This window comes from Saccostrea echinata, unplaced genomic scaffold (assembly GCF_033153115.1).
Source record: "Saccostrea echinata isolate AGI-Se365-2 ecotype Australia unplaced genomic scaffold, CSIRO_AGI_Sech_v1 ptg000002l, whole genome shotgun sequence".
Classification (NCBI taxonomy): Eukaryota; Metazoa; Mollusca; class Bivalvia; order Ostreida; family Ostreidae; genus Saccostrea; species Saccostrea echinata.
Genome location: NW_026889751.1, coordinates 26,298,737 through 26,319,865, shown reverse-complemented (window position 1 = coordinate 26,319,865; position 21,129 = coordinate 26,298,737). Strand labels below are relative to the sequence as shown.

Genomic DNA, 21,129 nt, shown 5'->3' with positions numbered 1-21,129 from the left:
GATGACATCGCAGGATGTCACAGAGCAGCGAGTAGTGATACAATTTTGTGTTGCACCTGAGAAATTTCCATAACAAACTAAGAAAAAGCTGGAGGAAGCAGAAAATATGTCAAAAGTTAGTTGTGCAAACATGTGTGTATATAAATGTCACAGGAATTTTTTTTTATGTACATTTCAGAGACTCTCTATGGGACGATCAACAACCTCGAAGGAAATGAATTATCAGTAAAAATTTGGTCAGAATCATTAGTAACGTCATGGAAAGGGATGTGCGTTTCACTGGCTGCGGAACTAGTGAAAGCTGTCAGTTACATGGTAAAAAACTGAACACATTGATGACTTATCTTGATACTCTAATAATTGTTAGCAAACTAAGTATAAAGTATTCAAGAAACTTATTTCAATAATTGGGTAAGGCACCACTGTCTGTGTGTAAAATGAAGAGGTTTTTTTTTTTTTTTTTACAAACTGTCCGGACATTTTGTCTTTGATGTTACCAGTACGATGATAAGATTGCTCCATGGTGACAAAACATTTTGAATCTGAGTTCCATTTGATAAAATAAAATGAAACTGCACACATCAACAAAATAAATACTACTGTGATATGTGTCAGTCTTAAATTTCTTAAAAATAATATGATGAAGAGCGACATTTTCTATGTATTTATGAATGACCCTTGTACTAGATGGAAAAACTGAAACAGTGATCAATGGCTATTTCCTTGAACACAATTATTATGAGGTATAATTTGCAATTTGTTATGTCAATCCTTATTCTGGCCAAAAATTTTGAAATTGAACATAATGAATATCAAATATAATGAATGTGGGATAAAATTTTAAAATGAATTGAACAACTTGAACATACAGTTGAACTTTGGTATCTCGAACACTGATTATATCTGGAATACCATGGATATGTTGAAGTGATTTTGGGGTCCCTACCACTTATTCTTTAAGTATCTTACCCTCGATATCTTGAATCCTCAGATATCTCGAAGTTTTTGCTCAGTCCCATCGAGTTTGAGATAACGAGGTTTGACTGTATAGTTACATGACTGTAACATTGTTTTAGTTATTTTAAATGTACATGTTTGAAGATGGAACTTTTTTCTTGGTATTTTAGAGAGTTGAATCAGTTGATATTTAAGTACTGTGTATATATATATATATATATATATATAAAAAAAATGAAAAATATCAAATCATATTTTAGTATTTACCCTTGGTTTTGGCAGTAATGCTAATTCAACACACCAAATTCTCAATAACATGACTTCAAGACTCATATAAAGACTGGTATACATTTATGTAAGTTTTTTTTTATAATGTAGAAGTGTATACTAACTAACAAGTGATTTGACACATAACAACCCCAACATATGAACACAATAACAACATTTAAGCATTAATTAACAATTATTTTTTTCAAAACATTATATTGCTATATTTTTTGAATACTGAACACTCTTTTGCAGTTATCATCAAATGAACACTCTCTGCTTAGGACTGAAAGGAAACAGGGTACCAAGTGTCTGGCCTCACATCATAGGACAAGAATGAATTCTGTGAATGACTAAGGTGAGGATACTCATTGGTATGGTAAGCTGGGGAGATGTTATTGTAGCCAGTTGTTTTTACACAGTTAAAGTCCGTCCCTGTGGAGGACACAGTAAAGGGAAATGTCTGAGACTTCAAGGTCACGGTAGGACTTGTGACGTGGGTCAGGCTACTGCAAGCACTAGATCCGTGGTCAAAGTTTCCCTCAATTCCAAAAGGGGAGATAAGTTTCTCTGTGGGTGAGACTGATGAAGGAGGAGTCATATTGAAACTCTCAGTTGTCGTGGAGACAGTCAGGTGACTAGCAGAGGAATAAGAAGGAAGAACGGAACCCTTAGCACTCACTGAAATCTGAGGTATGTTCAAAGTCAGTTGTTCCTTATATCCATCATTACTGGGAGGAGTCAGCATGTTTATAGCTGAGCTCTCCATAGGAAAAGTTCTGGTATTACTGCTGCTTCGAATGACTGATTCTCGTTTTGCATGAAGAGTTCGTAAGAGACTAGATGCAGGGTGTGTTTCAGTTTCTGAACCTCCCCACTGATTTGGAGACTGCTGTCTGTTCTGAGAATTTGAGACAATATTACTTGTTATGATATCACTCATTATAGCCGAAGATGGCTTAATATCATGGTTGGTGAGTTGAGACAGATTTGGCAAATGTTTATTCATAACGTCCTCCAAGAATTTGACAGACGACATGTTACGATTGCCATTTTGATCAACAGCACCAGGTGAATGCCAACAATTTTTTCTCTGTGTATTTGTTGTCATGGAGTCCTGTCTTGTATTTAGTGATCGTAGTGATAGATCTTCTGGAGCAGGTACATTGTAGTCTTCCAAACATTTTGGTGACTCAGAGTGAGAATGGTAGCCATTGACAGGTGGAGAAACATTGTTATTGTCCTGTAGCAAATTTGTACAAGATAAACGTCTCTGTAAACTATCACTGCTGTTTGATATTTCTTGCCCGTAACTCTCAGGAAAAACCAAATTGTCACTGTCTAAACTCCCTCTGTGCCTCTTTCGTGGTTTTTCCATCTTTCTTCTGGAATTTTTGAACAACACTTTGTTACTGTTGATTTTTAAGGGGGATGCCGAATTTGAAGATTGAGAAGTTTCATCATCATGGGAGACAAAAACTGGGGGAGACTGACAGTTAATTCTCGGAGAATCTTGAAGGTCATCCATTTCTGAACCATTGCTTGAGGGTCTCTTCTTTCGTGGAGGATTGTCGGGTGATTCTGGTGGGGGATACATATCCATTTGGTCACTGCCTGGGCTAGTAGTATGCTTATTTTCACCATGGTCTTGCAGTTGGTCTGTAAAGTTAAAAAAAAAAAATATTGTTGTTTTTATTTATTTATTTTTTTTTACATAATTACAAAGCATACAAAGAACTAGATGTAAATGAAGAATGGTTCTCTGCTAAGAGCGAAAACTCAGTAATTTATTATAAAAACAAACAAACAAACAAACAAACCCTACTGTTTTCTTTATCAAATTTTAACACATTCAACAGTGATGTTTTCTCAATTTTTCAAACCAACAGAAGTATGATAAGCAAAAAATTTAAGTTTTATCCCCATCAAAATAGATGATTCATCTGTAACAGAAATAGACTGTCATCATTATAGTTAACAGAGTCAGTCATATTCCCTTATAGTTGTTCTTTGAAGAGTTTTGTATTTTAGTACCTCCAGTGATATTGGGATCCTTGTTTGAAGATGTTTGGTCCAGTTCTGTTTTTACTGAAGTGGGAAGTTGACTTATGTCCATAACACAATTTCCATGCTCCACCCCACTGAAAATCCAGTCAAAAGAAAATCTTAACAATGATATCTTCAGTATTTTTTATGTGTGATTTTGGATAGAATATTATAATAATTAAGTCAGAAATATTTGCAGGAGCATCCCAATGAAAGATGCAGATTTTTTTTCTTTTACTTTTGAATAATATGAATTTTGCATCAGCATATGTCAATACATGAAAAGGGAGCTTAATTCCCATTGTTTGCTTGGAACTCTTATGTTAATGTCAATTGTGTGCACTTTTCTGGGTATCATATAATTAGAATCTGAGTATTTTTGAAAAGTATTTTGTAGAGAAGTGCCACAATGATCCCCCCCCCCCCCCAGTGTTTTGAGCATTGTTACCTTAGTATGTAGATGATGGTAAGAACAGTATGGACGTCTGATGTTTTGGAGCTATATAGAGTACTAGCACACATCTGAGACCACACATAACCACCATTCTTATTGATTAGTCGTATGTAATCTGACAAGACCTGGCCTTTTGTTATTACTGCAAAAGAAAAATGTTTTAATCAGATATGGGTGCATATGCACGCATGGACACACTAATCATGTGGAAACTTTGAAGAAATTGATGATAGTATAACGTACAAGAATAAGTGTTTGCACATTAAACTTCTCATGAATATCATAAGAATTAAAAAGAGATATATATTATTAACTATAGGAGACCTTCAAAGTCTCCACTTGCTGAGTAAGAAATGTTTCCATTTGAATACCTGTACTTACACATGTATATATTGTCTCTTATCAGCTTATTACTGATTACACAGTTTCATAATAATAAAAGGGAAATGAATTTAACTGGCAAATAATTCACATTATACATTTTAAAACATAAAGTGCTTTCAATATTCTATTTAGGATGCATGATTCATATAATTATCTTTGCAGATTTGTTTTTATTATATGCTAGCAGAATAATCTAATTCATATTCCTTACAATCTTTATGTGCTCTTCTCATCTTCTGAAGGTCACCTGGGTGGCAGAGGTCATAGATGGGTTTCCCAATGACATCATCAGAGGACCACTCACTCAATTCAGAAATTCTGAAATTGCAAATATAAGGTAAATAAATAAAATTTATGGGGGGGGGGGGGGGGGGATGAAAAAGATCTTTAAAGTACTGGGCAGAGCATTTTTATCATAAAAGTATTAAAAGAATTTAAAGGAATGAAAATTTGATTTCCAAGAAGAAGAAAAAAAACATACAAGGTATCACAGTAGATAATACTGAAGTCTGGATTAAGCCTCATGATAAAGGTGTCACTTTCTATACGTAGTTCTGTAATGGTGGGGGGAGGGAGTGCAACAGCCATTCCAACCATGCCCAGTATGTTTGATGACACCTTCCTGTTAGCTCCAAAACAAGGCCTTGGTCGCAAGTGTCCTGTGATGTACACCACCTGATGCAAAAAGATATTATATTAAGTAATTCATGGCTGCTTAAAATAGTTTGTTTATGCCTATGAAGCAGAATCATAACAAGAGGCTCAGTCAAGTTAAATCCCTTTCTCTTTGTCAAATGAATAATTGTTCTAATGAAAATCCTTTTAGTCACTCCAAACTCATTCAGAGGTTACATACATATTATATATTTATGATTTGATAAATATAATGACTTGACAAAAGCATCTTGTTATTTTGCTGGAAGCTAGTGCATTAATAGGGGATATTTAAATTTGAATATGACTTGCTGTTACGTAGATAAATAGTGTTGGGGAAAAAATCCTATGTAATACTTTGTTGCTTCATCTTAGCCCCAGACGTCATTTCATAGAAGATCATTTTTACAGAATTTTCATGTTTTTCTTTGTAAGAATTTGAACTCTTATTGTTGTTCCTTTTTAACCCTAGATACACATTAGGAATACTTTCACATAAATTTGGCATATTGTAGCCTTATACTCCTATAAGTAAGATCTTACACTGATTTTATACCTCGATGACTAAGAGTCGCCAAATTAAAAGTATCTTAACTTGAACCTTAAGCATGCTGAAGTAATTGTAGCCCTACTGATCTTGAGAAAGTGACTTTTTCGAAATATTTCTTTCTAAATATTTGACTTAATGCATGTATTGTGATCCAATCCAAATTCAAAGGGAAATAATTGAAAAAAAAGCTTGGATTTTCACTACATATGGAAAAATATCTAAATGGCACCCTCCTATTTTCACTACAGGAGTATTTCCTGTTCTTGTTATCTAAAGTTGAAAAAGGGTAAAGCCCCTCTTTTCAACAGTTTTGAATCCTCTTCATGCTATAGGATATTTTGTGGCAAGTTAGTGCTGATTCTCATTTGGTTGAAGGTTTCAAAGAAGAAAAAAAATATGTTAAAGTATACACTGAACAAACAGATATACAAACAGACATACAGCAGATAATCTTTTATCAAGAATAGCTGGCTCACAAAGCTCATAATTTTTATGTTCCAAGATTGAAGATGGAAAGATTTTTGATCTGTTTATTTGTTTCTCTGCTTGTCCACATAAGCTTTGACAAAAGATATTGTAATAAATTCAGTAATAACTTCATATTTGGATAAGGTAAAATAAAACTTATCATTTTGAGGACAATAGGTCAAAGACTAAGGTAAGAAATTCATATATTGCATATTACATAGTTTTCAGATGATAACTTTAATAGTTCTCTGTTAGCTTTTGCAATGAAACTTGGGTCATGAATTTCTTTAACTTTAAAAAGTTCTCTGTTGACTTTAAGGCCAAAACTGAAAGGTCAAGGTTTTTTCCCCTCTTCTACATTTCTTTCAGGTCTTCCATCTCCCCCCCCCCCCTCCCTCCCCCCTTTTAAGCAGAGAACACAAATTCGCTGAATTAGCCTGTAAAATGTCCATCCCCCTGTATAATATATTTTCATTTTAAAAAGAGTGAAAAGTATACATTATGCCTAAAAAAGTTAATTTCAAGTGAGGTTAATATTGTATTATGTCAGTATTACTTCAGAGGGTCGGTCTCTCTCTTTCTTTTTCAAAACTAGTTTCTCGAGTTAAAAAAAATGCAAGTTGCTAATTTGCCATTCCTCTTTAACTAGAATTGGAAATAATTAGAAGATGTAAATTAATTTTTTTTTTCATTCTTATATAACTAGATTGAAAGATAATTAGAAGAGATATTAATTGGAAACAGTCTAATTTTTACTTGATGGTCTTTAATTCTGTAATTATTCAGTTTATGATGTGTTTACACCTGTATTTCCTTGTTTTCCACAAAAGCTCTAAAATTACAATTTTCATAATAGTGCACATATGGAGCTATATTTGAATAAATAGCTTAATTTGGATGTTGTGATCATTGATGTTGAAATTAGGGGACTTTTTCCTATCCACATCTCTTTTATAATTAGCTTGAGGAACCTTTTAATAAAAATCAATTTTTTTAATGTCCTGTCAAAATTTGCCTAACTCAATTTGCCTGAGTGTCTATAACTAAGTGTAGGAGTTTAAAAAATTGCCTGAAGACCCAGATACAACATCATTCTATTCTACCATTTTGAAGTATTTGCAAGAGACTTCATCTGTGAATATTGGAAGCTCTTTTTAATTAGCTCACCGCACTGAAGTGGGGTGTGTGTTCCCGTTTTGCACACATTTGATAATTAGGTATAGAACAATAGGTGTGAAATATGTTTTTATAGCAATTATAGTCTGATCTTCGTCTAGGATTTACCTTGAATTACCTGTATTTTACCAATGCATTATAATAAATATTTAAGGGAATACATTATGAGAATTTTACTTATCCAACCGAAGATGAAGTTGGTAGTTTAGACAAATATCCCTATCACATTCATCATGTTTCTTTATTTCATAAAGATAAAATGAATACGTAAATGAATTCAATCTTAAATTAACCTGTCTAGTTAGTATCATGTGAGTATAATTATAGTTTTGTGTTATTTTTTTATGTTTTAAAATGATTTTTTTCCAGAATTAAGTCAAAATATCAAGTTCAAAATTAAAATTTTTTCTTCCTATTCTTTCAAAGAATAGGAAGAAAGTTTCCGTAGAATCTTTCTCCAAATTCACAACTATGATATAGACTATAGCGAATAAGTAATTATCTTACCTGGACAAATTCCCGTTTTGCACACATTTTTTCAATACCTGAAATTCAAATGTGTGCAAAACGGGAACAAACCAAGTGAGGTGGGGGGGTGGGGGGGGGGGGGCTTATGAAATACCCTCAGCATCCCAGGTTTAAGTTTTTGGAGCAAATTTCATTTTAAGTACTTCTATTCCCTATGTTAATCAGAGATGCATGGACAGTGCTTCTGGTATGTTTCATTGTACCAGTAGGTTTCAGTTGCTGCCATTTCAGCCAAAGAATGACCAGGTTAATGTTTTTGGAGCAGGTTAACGTTTTTGGAGTAGGTCTCGTTTCATAATAACTATAAGCCCTGTATTGACCATACTGGATGATACATCTAAGAATACACTACAAGGCTTGCTTCAGGTGCTGGATCTGACCTACATTTTCCAGATGAGTGACCAGGTTAAAGGTTTTGGAGCAGGTTCATTCTATAAGCCTTATGTTGACCAAACTTGCATCTAAGGATGCACACTACCAGAGTTGCTTCAGATGTTGGATTTGACTTACATTTTTTAGATGAGTGACCAGGTTAAAGTTTTTTGGAGCAGACTCATTCTAGTGTAACTTCAAGCCCTACCTAGACCAAATTTACATGGATGGTGCATCAAGGGATGAACACTCTCAAACTTGCTTCAGTTGCTGGCTTTGATCTATATTTTCTGGATGAGTGACTAGTTTAAAGTTTTTAGAACAAGTCCATTCCCAAGTAACTGCAAGCCCTATCAGACCAAAATTGCATAAATATTGCATCTAGGGATGCACACTACTAGATTATTAGATTAGTGTAGGACTTTGCCTTACGTAAAGAATAAGATTCATTGAGGTGAGCTCTGCAATCTTTGATTACCTTTGTTTAAACTTGTATTTGTCCAATATATATAGGAATATCAATGATCAACTATGACAAAAACATTTTGATAGACATATAGAACTGAATTTAGAGTCCTTTAAGGAACTGTATTGCTGAGTGTGAGATGAGGGATGGACAACTGAAATGAATTTTTCTTTTGAGATGTCAATTGAAATTTAGATACTTTAGAATCTAAATTATTGATATATGATCAATTTATACCAGACATTACATGTATCATTTTTTAATTAGAGTCAAATTTCATTATATTGAACTTGATGGGACCGAGAAAAACTTTGAGATATGTGAGAGATCAATATATATTGGAACAAGAGATAAAGAAAAAGTGGTTGGGACTTCCAACACTGACATATGCATGGTATTCAAGATATCAATGTTTGAGATACCAAAGTTAAATTGTATTATACTGCAATAGCATTGAAGCGTCCATACCCTGTATCCAGATGTTCTTATATGCACACCCCTCTTTGTTAATGTTGACTTCATCCTGAGACAAAAAGTCCGCTTCAATCCTTTGTTTGGATTTGGAGCCATGAAATTTGCTGCAAATAAAAATTATGCAAGCTGAGAAAAATTAAATCCACGAAAAAATAATATGACATCATAAGGCAACCCCTTCTTTAGTTTAATGTTATCTTGTCCTAGCTGCCAATATATATCACTATTATCAATTAGTATGACAATTGATTTAAATAGATGGTGTCTGTTTTTACTTGTATCAGATTTTTTTTTCAGATATAGTTTAAGGACTCACTTTGGTCTGGAGAGGGAGGAGTTGTTGCCCTTGGTGTAGATGGCGCTGAGCCAGTATCTGACTGTGAGCTTGGAGATGGTACATCAGGTATGGTCCCTGCTAAAAAAAAAAAAAGAAGAAAATCTTATTGATTTTTTTTTTATGTGACAGGTTGATTGTTGCTACATATTATTTTGCATGTAGATAATGATAATTTTTTTAATTTATTTTTTTGGGTTCCATTAAATTCTTGCGTTCATTAAATTTAGTAATTATTGTATAATAAGTGCCCAAAATAAAACTTCCTTTCAGACTGACCTTTAAGTTAAACATTTATGAAAGCCTGTCTCATTTTTAAATAGAAATATGATATATTGTGAAGCAAAAATTTCAAAGCTAATAATAAATTTCCTCATTTTGTCACTTTATTAATTGAGTTAATTACATTATGCATTAATTAAAACACATTTTTGTTTTTGATTAGAATATTTTTCCCCCTCATTAAACTTGATTAAAGTAATTGTAAATCATACATAAATCAGATGGTGAAGTCAATTATTTAGCGACTTGTTAGAATTTTGGTGACAGTTCTCAGGACTTTTATTGCCTGTTAATTGGTTGTTTAGGTTTATTATCATTAGTTTAGCAATGCAAAATATCACTTAAAATAATGTTAATGAAAAGTCTTTAAAGAAAAATTGTTTTTCTTATAAGTTAAAAGAATTGTTTTTAAGTGAATACACTAGTCATAGTAAATACGTTTGTTAGAAATATCATGAATTATAGAAGACATATAATATATATATCTTTAACTTTGATAAAGTGTCATCCTAAAAAAATGTTTTAAAACTTGATTTGAAATGGTCAAATATAACAGTTGAAAGAAAAGGGGGGGGGGGGGGCTGTGAAAGTGAAATGACCAAGCATTTTATGTTATAAATTAAAATATCTGCTGTTTCACTGTAGTAGAAATAAATCAAGTGCCCTCCACAGCATATCACAGAAATCTTTACAGTACAAGAAAGTGCTAGACAGCTTTTGTTCTATTAATATTTGTTAATATGTTAATAAACCCTTTTGATATTTTTTTTCATTTCAGTACTTGACACCCAAATGAAAATAAGTTCAGGTGACACTTTTTCAGTAATTGTATTTGAATAATGTCACAGTATAGTATTATATATGTATTTAACAAATTTTTTTAAAGCACTTGTTGTCAGACATATTTAGCATTTGGAATTCTCTATTCACAATTACTTTTGTATTTTTATAATGTCTACATCCAAAATATCTCTCAATAGAAAGAAAACTTGATCTGAATTCTCTTAGAAAATATTTAGTTACTAGTATTCATCCTTTGTACATGTATGAACCATTTTTTTCATAAAACTTATTTGTAGAAGGGTTTAATTTGAGGCAATATTGTTAAGAAATATTTTATACATTTTACAGTATTTGCAAATTACAGAAAGAAAAAAAAGATTTCGGGGAAAATTTTATATTAAAAAGAAAATATGTTAATAAAAGCCATATCAAATTCATCTTTACACGTAGACGACCTACCATGTCATAGCCTTGAAAGTGCAGTTTTCATTGTAAAAACGTGATTATAATAACCATAATGAACATTTTTATGAATGAGTGATGTTTTTCGGTCAGATCCAGTTAGATAATTCACTCTGACATAATAGCAATGTGCACTTTGAAATATTGCTACAAGTTTTTAATACTTCAACACTCATTCTTTTAATTATAAAAAAGGGTTTGTGGTAAATGTTTTCCTTATATGAAATTATATCTAATTCATTTTAAAAATGTTAGGAAAACCTATGTAATATATATGAAAATATGAAGAAGAATATCATTTATAAATGTTACAATGTCAAAAAAAGTTAAATTATTGAAAATGTTAGGAAAACCTATGTAATATATATGAAAATATGAAGAAGAATATCATTTATAAATGTAACTTGGTCAAAAAATGTTAAATTATCAGAATGGTCATGATTTGAAATATGTGACTGCAAACATATTTCATAAAGGTTATAATGTTTACAGTAAACAATTTTTAAATCTGCATGTGGATGTTTTTCCCTACAATATTTATTGTAGAATTCTGAGAATAAACTTCTGTGTAAAGTACAGTTTGGCTTATATAGAATTATATAGTTCCTTATGACAGAATAATGAAGTGAAGAAAATAAGCATGTTATAATTAAAAGAGTATGACAATTCAAAAGTTCCCTAAACATACATACTTCTTTATAAACATTATGGACCTTAAATATATTATTTCTTGGGAATAAGTTTCACTCTTTTGTATTTGAGAATTCCACATAAAAAAATTTCTCTTACGATAATGTAGGGAAATGACCTAGGATTTTATTTTTTATTGTTATCCATATAAGCAGAAATTCTTTATAACAAAGTTCCATAAGTGCAGGTTTTACTGTACTACTTCAATGGGAGTATACAACTATACTTACAGTTTGGAGTAGCCAGGCCCAGCTGCTCTAGTAATTCTTGGTGATCTTGTACATGGACATAGTCAAAAATGCTACTTCCTGTCATCTCAACCTGGTGAAGAGGCAAACATCTCAAGAAGTAACTTCAACCCAAGGCCAAATGTAAGTACGGGATTCATATTTAATAATCAGAATTTTTGTAACTATAGTTGTTTTAGAGAGAAGAGAGAGGCAGAGCATTTTGACCAGCGGCCATTTGAGATAATGGATGCAATCAGCTTGTGACCTCTGTATAAACGGACAGAGCTAAACAAAAATTATGACTGCTTAGAGGCATTCTTTGCAAAATGTTTGGACCCAGCATGGTGCCGAATCAGCCATGACAGGGTAACAATTGACTTGTGACAAACACAACACTGATCACAAAACCACAACCTTAACATGAGGGAAGCAAATTAATTCAATCCTATCAGGACAGTGGTAATTGAATTGCAACACTTTGGCTTCTTTTCCGATTCTGATTATCATTTAGAAAGTTCGGGGTTTTTTTCAGTGACTGTGTGTTTTCTTGTTTTTTTCTGTTTCTCGGAAAGATCAAGGCTTTTTAATTGTGTTCTAAATTTTAGTTTAATTCCTAGTTATATTCTGTCTGAAATTAAGGGCAATGCCCGCTGCAATGCTTTTAAAAGGAATTGCTTTCAGAGTTAAAGGTCTAAAGATGCTTTTGTCTGGGTGTTTAGTCAGAATTGTCACACAGAGTGACAAAATGAGCATGTAGTAGGTTCCAGATGTACAGAACCAGTTGGTAAATCACAGGATAAACATGACAAGAGCACATGTTGTGTGTAAATAGGCTGACAAAGAGTAGATTATTGTGTTCATTAACATTCTTTTTTGTCATAAATAGGGTTCATTTTGCAGAAAATTAACTGTTTGAGATCTGTCTCTTTCACCATAACTGTCTTCAAGCAGATTAAAAGACAAATGTGTTACATCTGTGATGACTAGACAATATGTTTCATGTTTCACTTAGCATAAATGGCAGAAAAGAAGGGTAAAAAATGACGCTATTTCTAAAAATTTTAAAAAGCAGAAAGAAATTAAGCTTCAATTAGATGAAATAAGGAAGACTTCCTATATGACAAATACAAATGTAAACTTGGTAGATTTTTACCTGTGAAAGCCCGAGGTAAATTGACACAGTCTCGGATACATAGAGAAATCTTCCATCATTGGCCAAGATGAATGCAAAGCCATCTACTGACTGAAAAATGTAATTGTATTTAATAGTAAGCCTTATAACCTTAGAATAAAAATATAGCTTTTACACAAGGTATATTTCGCTGGTTTTGAAACCTTGGATTGAATCAATGAATAGCCCATAACCTTATGATAAAATTATAGCCTTTTCTCAAGGTATTTGGCTGGTTTTCAAATGGTTTTGCAGATAATATTTAAAGTGCATTTAGTTTTGAAAAAAAAATTTACTGTAAACATACAAAATTAACACACTGGACATGAAGCAGCATGAAAGGCACTAAAATATGATGACTGCTTATATTAATAAATAAATAATCTTACAGTATATAAGAATAATGAAGAGTGTTGGAATGCTTTTAATTGAGACAACATGCAGACATAGTTTTATTGCTTATAATTCACAAAGTGGTGACACAAGCTAAAAAATGTTAAGAAGTATATTGTCTTTTGCATTAAACAAAAATCATGGGAATGCTTACATATGAAATAACAGAACAATTTGTTGTGGGAACCCCAAAATCCAGAATTGTTTTAGAAAAGAAAATTTAGAGTATGAATTGATAAGAATATGAGAACAATATAATCATTTTGATCTTCTTTTCTGTTTGATCTGTTGCAAACTGCATGCTTTTATATTTGAAGTACTTCAATGATTCTTTTTATACATTTACAGGTAGATGACAATTAAAAAAAATGTTTGTATGCATTTTGATATATTTTTATCATTATTATCAATGATAACTATATGTTGTAATACAAGATAATACAAAAGGTACCAATAAAAGTATTCTCAGTGATTTTAAAAAAAGATTTTGACAGTCATGGGAACTGTACATATATCTGTATTAAGTATGTAATGCAGTGTAGTGCTGGAATAAAATAATTAACCATTCACTTAATAGTGCATGGTTATTGGTTAATTATCTGGTCTTAATTTAAAAAAAAGACTCTTAGTCGTATGCACTTTTTTTGGAGGTCCCACATAAGTTGCATAAGACAGTCTAGACTGTTCTGTTCAGTTAATTAATTCAGAACCATGTAAATGGTACATGAGGTGCACAGAGCATATACATATAAAACAGTGGATCAAGTAAGAGGTGTGATTCAAGTCTAGCTAGAGGGAGCTAAACGTATGAAGTTCTTTTTTAATTATCAACATCTTTTGAGCACATAATTTTACGAAACTTAATAGTGTTTGGCTTGGTATTAATCATTAATTTATCAACTATCATAAAACAAATATTTTTCTTCAGTGAAGAAATAAATCAGATAGTTTTTTACTTAATTTAGTCATTCATGTTCATGGGGAAAACTATGCATTCAGTGGATAATCAACGCAGCATTGCTACTATTTTCCATTATTGTCTTGTTTAGTGACACGGCATACGAATTAACACTTAATTAAAAGGTTGAGTCAGGGCTCAACAGAGAATCTTTTTTTCTGAGCCCATTGTTACAATAAAGATTTGCTGGCATTATGGGAGAATTAACCATGATCAAGGGATGGATAACATGTCAGGAAATTGAAAGCCTCAGATTCAATGCATTTTTGGCTCGACAAAATTAAAAAAAAGAGAGATACTGAATTTTACGAACTAGGTTAGTGAAAGTCTATGTTGGCATTCCAATCCTAATGTAACAATTCAAGTTGTTATTTTGTTTTATATATATATAATTTATATTAGATATTTAAACTTTACATCAGATTCTAGATAAATGATTGAAATGAAAAGAATATATATATATATATTATATATATATATATATATATATATATATATATATATATATATATATATATATATAATGTATGCAATTTTTAGCAATCATTATCAATTAAGCTTTTTATCATATGTTTACCATGTATAATTTTTTTAAAAATAAAAATGATAACTTCAGAAACTGTTCCTTTTCTGAAAGCGCCCTTTTGTGGAGGGGTAACTGTATACTGTTTACATAATGTTTGGTGAATTCATTTTGAAATGTCTTAAATTGTTATTAAATGAATGAGTTCTCTCCATAATTTTTACCATGATTACATATGAGTGCATGCATTTTTTATGAACTTTCGTGCTATTCCTGTAAAAGTTCAACTGATCATTTGCTAGAATTTATCTTGTATTGACATAAGGAAATCAGATTGATAATATTTAATACTTCTCAAATTCTGTTTTATTAATTGTTGTACTAGTGTAACCTTTCAAGAAAAGAACATTTGATGTATTTTAGTGTTGTTTTTTTTTTTTCAATTTGAATAAATAACCTGTTTTGTCATTTTTGAGGAGGGCCCGGTTATAATTAAAGTGTGTACTTTCGGTAATAAATGTTTTTTGACGTGTAGACTTTCAATGAAAATAAGTCATATAATAGGACATTTTGTTATGTGATAAAGGAACTTGGATTATTACTCACTATAGGTTTTTGAAATGCAGTGAAATTTGGGGGTATTTTTCATGAATTAAGGAAATTGCAAAGCATTGTAAAATACTTCTTTGAACAATATAGAGTCTTGTTGTCTAAGCAACAAAAATCTCCTTTTTTATCAAAAGATGATTTGAGAAGCTGTCCAAAAGGGGTTTTTTTCTGGTTGACATTATCAATTAATTCATAATCATTCAAATGAATTGTCTAGCCATTTACATTTCTGCATAATATTTTGCTTTTGATGGGTTTCCATTGGGTTTCTGGACTTCAAAGATAAGGCAAAATTAGGATGTTGCCATAAATTGTTACAATGAAGCAGGTCAATTAAGGTAAAGGTTCCAGTCAAAGCTAACTATATGAACAATGTTTAATATAATTAATGAGTTATTGCATGATGATTACCAGGAAATTTTATGATTTATCACCAAACAAACCATATCATTAGCTACAGTCAGTTTTTGATCTGTCACAGTGGTGAAATTCATTATAACAGTGTCTAGAAAACGATGGGCATTTAAAGTTCTTTCACATTTTGAGAAGCTTTTTTAAAAACCTCAATCTCAGCTGTAAAAATATTATTTGATTATATAGTAATAAAAATTGTGAAAGATATTTCGTCTTTTAGGCATAAAGTTGTTTACATGAAATTCTAAATAATAAAAATTTGCGTCCAATATTCTGATATTTTGCTGACATGGTTTTTAACAAAAGGGGAACTCTTGAATTTCTCTCAAAAATATTTTCTTTCAAAAACTTTTTTGATGTTGAATCTTTTTTTTTACCTTTCACCTAGCAAATTTTTAGTCGGGTTCACAACTAAAATCATGCTATGTACCAGCAGAAGCTCTGTGTGATTTTTAATTTTAAATCAATTGAAATAGGGGACATGTGTACTAAAATATTTCCAGTTTGTTTATAATTGACAGAGCTGGCTTGGTATTAAAAAAATCTGGTATCTGGTACGGTATTGAAACATTTTTGAAATCTTGTTCTTGGAGTCTGGATGAACCATGATCTCAGAATTATTTTTCTAGTAGTAGTATTCTCCATTCATAATAAAGGAGTGAAAATTGGACAATGGCTACGCACGATTTGACATTGACATTTTTTCTTTAAAAATATTGGAATATTTACTGTATATGTACTAAAACAATAGGTGCGTAGAGCTTCACCATGTCATGATTTTAAATATACTTTATTGTGATATTTGAAGTTGACTGCAGTATTAACTAAGAGTTGAAAGAGTGTCAAAATATGTCACAGAATGATTTTTTTCGTTGTAATAATCACCTATAGTTTTTTTTATTACTAGCAAATTACCTGAAGTATATGGGTTCCTTGATGACTATCAAAAATGTCCATTGCTATGTTGGATACATTTCTTCTACGTCCAGACCCTGCAAGATATTTATCATTAATTTATTTCATTATAAAAGGAAACCAAATAAAGATCACTTTACATTATTTTAGAGTATGATAAAATTTATTGCAATACCTTTAAAATTGTTTCCTTTATAAAATTATTTTATATTTTATTTTATAAAAAATCTAACATTTCCAATATTTTACTGAGCAGTCAAAAATCCGCTCAGTGAGATGTTGGACCGGTAGGTGAGATGTTGGATCGCTATGATGTTATTTACAGTACACCTTATCCCTCGATGTACTGTACGCTTGATCAGTATATCCTATTTACATTTACAGAATTGGCAGTGTTAAGGACCCTCTATTACACTAAATAAAATTGTTTTTTTTTTAAATTGAGAAAACAATACTGTGTAAAAGTATAATAATTGAGTTTATCTATTTCATTTTCAAAATAGGGAATCTGGTATTTACTTTACTCCTAGGAAAAATGCTCTCAGACAACTTAGTATTAATGGACAGAAATCGCCATTGTTTATTTAAGTGTGGAAAATGCATGCAAATCAGGCCCGTAGCAATGGTTTCAAAAAGGGGCAACTCCACCCCCCCCCCCCAAAAAAAAAGAAAAAAAAACTTAAACTGACCAAAAGTGGGGGGGGGGGCAACTTCCCAAAATTATCTGACAAACAAAAAAACCCCCCTTATTTACTGTTCAAATCCTTTAATTTGCCTGTACTCGACCTTACAACAACAAAGGTGGGGGGGATCAGCATCTAAAGGAAAATTTACTATAGCAAAATACTATAATAAGAAAAAAGTGGGGGCGCCCCCCTGCCCCCTTCCTCCCGCGTTCTGCGGGCCTGAAAATAATGTGTTTGATTAATAGCTTGGTCTAGTGAAATGTTATGTGTTCTTGAATTAATTGCAAATTGAGAAATACTCTGTAGATATCAACTTATTTTATTTTTGATCTAAGAGCAGATCACTCTAATTGCATAAAAATACCACAGAATCAGAACTCTTTATAGTGTGTTTTGTATAGATGGTTCTTAAGTACGCAGTGCAGGTAAACAAAAATTACACCAAAATTTTTTCATATCAATCACAAACATTGAATCCAGTGGAAGATGCCGTAAAATAAAAAATTAAACGTTAACAAAACATTTATTGCCTTGTGTTCTAGGAAACATGCATTTTGCCAAACCCTCGAACCAAACTGTTTGCCTTTTGCCGAACAGCCTAAGGCAAACGTTTTGGTTCGTGGATCTGACAAACCAAATCACTAAACGTATATTCTTGTACTTGCTGAGTTTTAAAGTTGTCAGGTTTGACTCAAAGATCTGATGCTTTGGTGACATTTTTATATATCTATGGATTGAGTACAACATGAACAAGCACTAGAAACATTACTTATCTAAGTAATAGTTGTTCTTTTAACTGAAAAGATGATTTATTTTTCTAATGTGGAATAATTTACGCCCCAACAAATTGTTGGTAGCTAATTAAAATTTCTGTTTGAGATTAAAAATTTGTTGGTAGTAGTTTTTTTGCAAGAAAAATCATCTGACATTCAATTTGTTGAAATTTGAAGTTAATGTCCATTGCTTGATTGAAATGCTATAAAGCCATTTCATGTGTGGGATAAAACAGATGTGCCATACATGCAAGTAATTTGCTATAATTTATTGCAAATTTCAGATTTGAAGAAGTATATTTCGAGGGGGGTCTGTTAATAAATCTTGGTTAGAATTACAAACTCTCATTTCGACAATTTTCTGAGCGATGAACAAGCAGATAAAATGTGTCTGTTAAAACTGCTCTACTGCAAAAGTGGTAGAAAAACAGTAGAAAACCAGCATTGCAAAGCAATGCAAAATGCTGAGATATTGCCAATAGGTCAGATGAAACTGACGAGGGTGAAAAAACATGAAGGAGTTGAAACTGTTTAACATGGATAGGGTATCAGCTCTGGTGATGTGCTTCATTTGATTCCGTTTGCTATCAGATCAAGGTAGAATTAAATGTGTATCTCGGAGCTGTGCCCAGCTCTAACTTAGACTTGACATAAGTAATCGCATGAATGGGGCCTTCTGTGCTCTTGTTCTGCACTAATTTCTCTTTTTTATATAAAGAATCACATTCAATCAGACAGACTTTAAAGCAAAATATGTAGGAAGATTGTGTGATCCTCTCCTGATTAGCACTGTTTAAATGATTGACTTTTTACAATTTTTGGAAATAAGTTTTTGTTTTTTGGATATATTTTTACTCTTAAAAACATTGCAAGGTTTTGTTGTCTGAGTTGAAAATAATCTGAGGTGTTTTTGAAGAAACAGGAAGACAATTTTTTTCTTTTATCATTTTTCCAAAAGATTAGTAATTCCTGTTACTTGCCAGTTGGTTGTCGTATGTTCTATCTTAATAATCTTATATATTCCACCATATTTCTATTGGGAGGAAAGCCTTGTGCTGCTTGTTTTTTAATGGGAGGATGATGAATCTATCAGATAACACCTGGCTCTATGATATATTTTATGGCTATCCATTCATTTGATATTTTCTTGTCATTTTTAAAGAGGAGTTAATGATAACAAGGCCTGAGGATTGTTCAGATTGTTAATTCCCATAATCACAGGTGCATCTTGGGGTATATCATATGACATTCTCTATCATGTAGATCATATATTTTTACAATTTTATGGTTTGGAATTTTTTTCCTCATATTTTTTTTTCTCATATTTTGAACATTATAAGATGTCCCAATAAAAAATTAATGAAAAATCTGTTAAAGATTGATATTATTAAAACTGATTTGATAATTGTATAAAAAAAAAATGAAAGATTTTTTTTTACATTATCATTCAAAAAGATAGATAGAAATGTTTTGCAATTATCTAAGGCGGATTGTTCTTACTTTTCTTGAATAATACACAAAAAGAAGTACTAGTATGTGAATCAAAAGCACTGTTACATAATTCAATTAGTAAAATAAGATAAATGTACATGTTTTACATTATTAATATTGTTTATTGAATGTTACAGGCGTATTCTGCAACAGTTGAGTCAAAATGTGAAATAAATTTTATTTTATAATTGTCCTTTTTTGTTTGTTGTCATTTACATTTTATACATTATGTAAGGACTAATTCAAATGTCTCTGACAGGTGTGCAATTAAAAAATAATAATTATAATAAAGAATCAAAATTATAATATTTTCACAAAAGCAAACTAAATTAACTTTATATTAAAAGAAAAGAATCATGCCGTTGTAATATTTTTGACATTCTTACATTGTATAAGTGTCTAATGTTGGTAGAAATTTAACAATTTTCAACAAAAAAATTATTTGATGTATTTAAATTATTACATATTTATTATGATTGGCAAGGTTAAATGAATATGTTCATTTGTTACAGTTGATGTCCTATACTAGTTTGACGTTTAAAATGTTTTGGAATTTCCAAAAAAATAGGTTTGTTTTCCAATATTTGTGTCAACAAAATAAAAAATTTGATAAACTTGACTGCTTGCAGTCACGTAGGAAATATTGAAATGGGCCATCTGCTGTCTGCAGATACTGAAACATATTCAATGTAGATACATATATTTGTTTAAAACCTTGAGTAAGTTGATAATCACCTAATAGAAATAACATTTAGAATAACATTACCTAATATATTTCATTCAGAATTAAGAAGTTATTGAAAACAGTTAAGAAAACATTGAGAGGAATATTTTAAATGTGGTATGATGTCTAAATGTTATAATAATCCTCCTTAAGTACCTCCTATACCCCCATCCCAAACCCATCCACAATATTCCTCCTGCAACACTAACTTTTATAGGAATAGCTTAGCTCCTATTACATTGTGACTATCGTAATGAAATGTTTGTGATAAATGAAGTGATAATAAGGTTCTTGTATTTAATCGATCATATTTTGATGACCGTTTAAAGTACATGCATGAGACATAATAATAATAGAATTAGCCTAGGGCCCCACTCTGTGGATGTACTTTAGTAATCAGTCTGCTTTTTTACTTGTTTGGAGCATATTCATCTCTGCTTTGCCCTATCAGGTTCACACATACCAACAGAGCTCAGGGATAAAGGGTGAGTAGTGACCTTAAGACAAGATTCTAAATAAAAGGTCAAGGCTAAATGTCTATTACATGTATGAGATCCTTGTTGGGAGCTCCCTTGGCCCAGTCTGGAACATATTTCACCTAAAGAGTGTCCTTTTCACAACAGCATGCAGTGAACTGGACAAGTTTCAAGATCAGAGGTAAAGATCTGTAAACCATTCTTGGACAAGTTTGACTCGCACCACCCAAAGAGTGCCCTGGATTAAGGGATTGTGCAGTGTTTAAACAAAGTCAAAATTCAACTCAATACAGATTTTTATCCTTAAGGGAGTGATTATCTTCAGCTACATACCGTAATTTTTTTATGTTTAGCATGTACAATATTTAGAGGAAATTCATTTCACAAAAAGTTGGCCAAGATTTGATTTATCACTTTTT

General features: G+C 31.5%; 1 protein-coding gene and 1 long non-coding RNA gene across 4 annotated transcripts in view; one reads left to right on the top strand and one right to left on the bottom strand.

Moving 5' to 3' along the window:
* The first annotated feature begins 257 nt into the window (after positions 1-257).
* Positions 258-4,444, top strand: LOC133175755 (uncharacterized). The gene is made up of 3 exons (XR_009719316.1): positions 258-315; positions 1,480-1,582; positions 4,351-4,444. It is a non-coding gene; the product is annotated as an uncharacterized LOC133175755 (long non-coding RNA).
* Positions 1,323-21,129, bottom strand: part of LOC133175683 (protein trachealess-like) — a 55,234-nt gene continuing 35,427 nt past the window's right edge. The window contains exons 3-12 of one of the 3 annotated variants that reach the window (XM_061310795.1): positions 16,561-16,637; positions 12,731-12,820; positions 11,578-11,668; positions 9,113-9,211; positions 8,791-8,900; positions 4,590-4,783; positions 4,320-4,426; positions 3,719-3,866; positions 3,259-3,365; positions 1,323-2,883 (exon numbers count right to left, since the gene is read on the bottom strand). In XM_061310795.1, the coding sequence (XP_061166779.1) occupies positions 1,505-2,883; positions 3,259-3,365; positions 3,719-3,866; positions 4,320-4,426; positions 4,590-4,783; positions 8,791-8,900; positions 9,113-9,211; positions 11,578-11,668; positions 12,731-12,820; positions 16,561-16,637 (2,402 nt within the window). In that variant the 3' untranslated portion in view covers positions 1,323-1,504. The remainder of the gene's footprint in view (positions 2,884-3,258; positions 3,366-3,718; positions 3,867-4,319; positions 4,427-4,589; positions 4,784-8,790; positions 8,901-9,112; positions 9,212-11,577; positions 11,669-12,730; positions 12,821-16,560; positions 16,638-21,129) is intronic. The other 2 variants (XM_061310803.1, XM_061310810.1) reach the window with 2 other exon arrangements.